Raw genomic sequence first — 2,199 nt, forward strand, 5'->3', positions numbered from 1 at the left:
TCCAGCAAAAATTGAAAAAATAAATTTTTAAGATAAAAAGGCTGACTTAAAACAAAATCTTGAGAAATTTCCAAAAAATAATCATCTAGAGAAGAACAATCCTTGTAGACACCGTAGACTCACCGGTTTCGCCTCCCCAGCTGCTCACGGAGACGCTCTGGTCCTTGTAGGTGGCGCCCCGGTAGAACCTCGGCGGCAGCAGCGCGAGCGCGATGGTGTTGTCGTTGGGCAGCATGATGGAGGTCTCCAGCTGGAGCAGGGCGAGGTCGTGCAGCGCCCGGCTCTCGGGCTTCCACTCGTCGTGCTTCGTCACCCCCTTCACCCCCACGCGGGTGCCCGTCTGGCGCAGGGTGACGACGCCGAGAACCACCTCCAGCTTGGCCTTCTCCGCGTCCTCGGGGAGTCTGCAGTCAAATTTGAAGCCGAATTAATCTCAAGTTGTTAGTTTTTGACGTCATTCTGACTTGGTTTTTGGACGTCCGAGTGATGACGCCTTCGTGTCCCTCACGCACATGCTGGCCGCGGTCAGGACGTACTGCTGGGACACCAGCGCCCCGGAGCCCAGGAGGGTGTTGGCGTCCGCGCCGGCGACGTGCACGGCGGCGTGCCACGGGAACTGGCCGGGGTAGGCGATGTCCGCCAGCGAGCTGCCGGCCCGGACCACGAACGCTGCACACACACACACACGGACAGAGCCGTTCAGATCGTTCGACAGGAAAAAGTGTTATCAGTCGAGAGATTACCTCCATGCGCGCCACGGGAGAGCACGGCGAGTCCGACCTGCGGCAAGAGAGCAAAGTTAGTTCGGATCACTTCAAACGCTGGCGCTGGGGGTAATTCCAAGAAATGCTCTACAACCTTGTCTGCAACGGATCACCACACCGCAAGCAAAAATAAAACCGGACGAGAAACACAAAGGAGGAAACGTTGACTAGAAACTACATCCTGGCGGTTAGAATATGTTTGTTTTGATTTTGTTTTTTTAAACGCCCCCGTCCCTTTTGCTGCAGAGGGTTTTTAAATTTGATTGGGTTCTGCAGAGAAAAACTGATTGAACTGAACATGTTCAGGAGGCTATACATTTTGTGAAGCAGAGAATGATGCCATGACTTTTAGTTTCACTTTTCTCTTTTGTAGCATGCCGGCCATCGAGAGCGCAACATGCCCCCATGGATCATGACTAATCCCCCACGTCAAGCCCGGCCGCGTCATTCCCGTCGTGCAGCTGTGCAGGCGGCGGCAGCAGACCGCTTTGGTCCACTTGAAGGGTTGGACGCGCGCACCCTACCTAAACCCAACACAACCTTACCGTGAGGAGCACGGCCAGCGCGGCGCTCGCGGTCGACGACGACGCCATGGTCCGCGGGGAATGGGCGAGCGATCCTGGGGCTCCCCGTCGGGAGCACGCGGGCTTATCAGGTAGATATGATTAACAGGTGCTACTGCTCTATCGATCGTATATCCGCTGGCCAGAAAGCAGAGAGGCTCTTGTGACCGCTCCAAACAACCTGATGTGACGGACGTAAAACCAAATGTTTTTAATCCCTTATTTCCCGCGTGGGACCAAGTGAATACTGTTACCCACATGTCATTCGGGTTCAACCACCCTCCATCCACAGTAACAAAGCCATGGGGGGGGGGGGGGTTGTGTTAGGGTTGTCGTGCGTGCGCGCACGCGCGCGCGTGTGTGTGTGTGTGTGTGTGTGTGTGTGTGGGCTTGTGTTTGTCCCGATCCCTGGGTCGCTGTCTAGCCTGAGTGGCCCGTTGGGTTCCGCAGCGCTGTGAAGGAAGCCCGAGCTCGACGCAGGCTGCTGAAGTCTGAAAGCCCTCCGAGAAAGCCCCGTGCATTACCGGCGGCTCTATGCATCGAGGTCCCGGGGGGATTTCGATAAGATGTGGTCGACGGGCGCCTGGCGCCGGGCTGCTCAGTGTCCCCGCACCCGCGTCGACATGAGGGTGCTCGTCCTGCTCACCGCGGTGGTCGCCGCCGCCGCCGCCGCCGCCGCCGGCGCGCCGCCCGCGCACCACGACCGCCGGGTACGAGCTTAAAGGCCTCCCCTCGTCGTCGGCGATTTTGTTTTAGTTTTCCGGAAAAGTATTGCTGGGAAATTTGTCAAGAATTTGATTTTCAAATCTCCTATTTGTTTTTCCTAAGATGCGCTAAGATGTTTACTTTTTCCATTTTTCTTAAAATATTTT

At 56.1% G+C, this 2,199-nt stretch overlaps 2 protein-coding genes across 2 annotated transcripts in view; one reads left to right on the top strand and one right to left on the bottom strand.

Annotated features, from left to right (window-relative positions):
• LOC113202962 (granzyme M-like) overlaps window positions 1-1,440 on the bottom strand; it is an 11,914-nt gene extending 10,474 nt beyond the window's left edge. The window contains exons 1-4 of the mRNA XM_026417420.2: window positions 1,310-1,440; window positions 744-780; window positions 513-669; window positions 124-404 (exon numbers count right to left, since the gene is read on the bottom strand). Of these exons, the coding sequence (XP_026273205.1) occupies window positions 124-404; window positions 513-669; window positions 744-780; window positions 1,310-1,357 (523 nt within the window). The 5' untranslated portion in view covers window positions 1,358-1,440. The remainder of the gene's footprint in view (window positions 1-123; window positions 405-512; window positions 670-743; window positions 781-1,309) is intronic.
• Window positions 1,441-1,867: 427 nt separating this feature from the next.
• LOC113202961 (brachyurin-like) overlaps window positions 1,868-2,199 on the top strand; it is a 2,211-nt gene continuing 1,879 nt past the window's right edge. The window contains exon 1 of the mRNA XM_026417419.2: window positions 1,868-2,037. Coding sequence (XP_026273204.1) covers window positions 1,894-2,037 — 144 coding nt within the window. The 5' untranslated portion in view covers window positions 1,868-1,893. The remainder of the gene's footprint in view (window positions 2,038-2,199) is intronic.

This window comes from Frankliniella occidentalis, unplaced genomic scaffold (genome assembly GCF_000697945.3).
Source record: "Frankliniella occidentalis isolate FOCC.00 unplaced genomic scaffold, Focc_3.1 Scaffold31, whole genome shotgun sequence".
NCBI classification, from domain to species: Eukaryota; Metazoa; Arthropoda; class Insecta; order Thysanoptera; family Thripidae; genus Frankliniella; species Frankliniella occidentalis.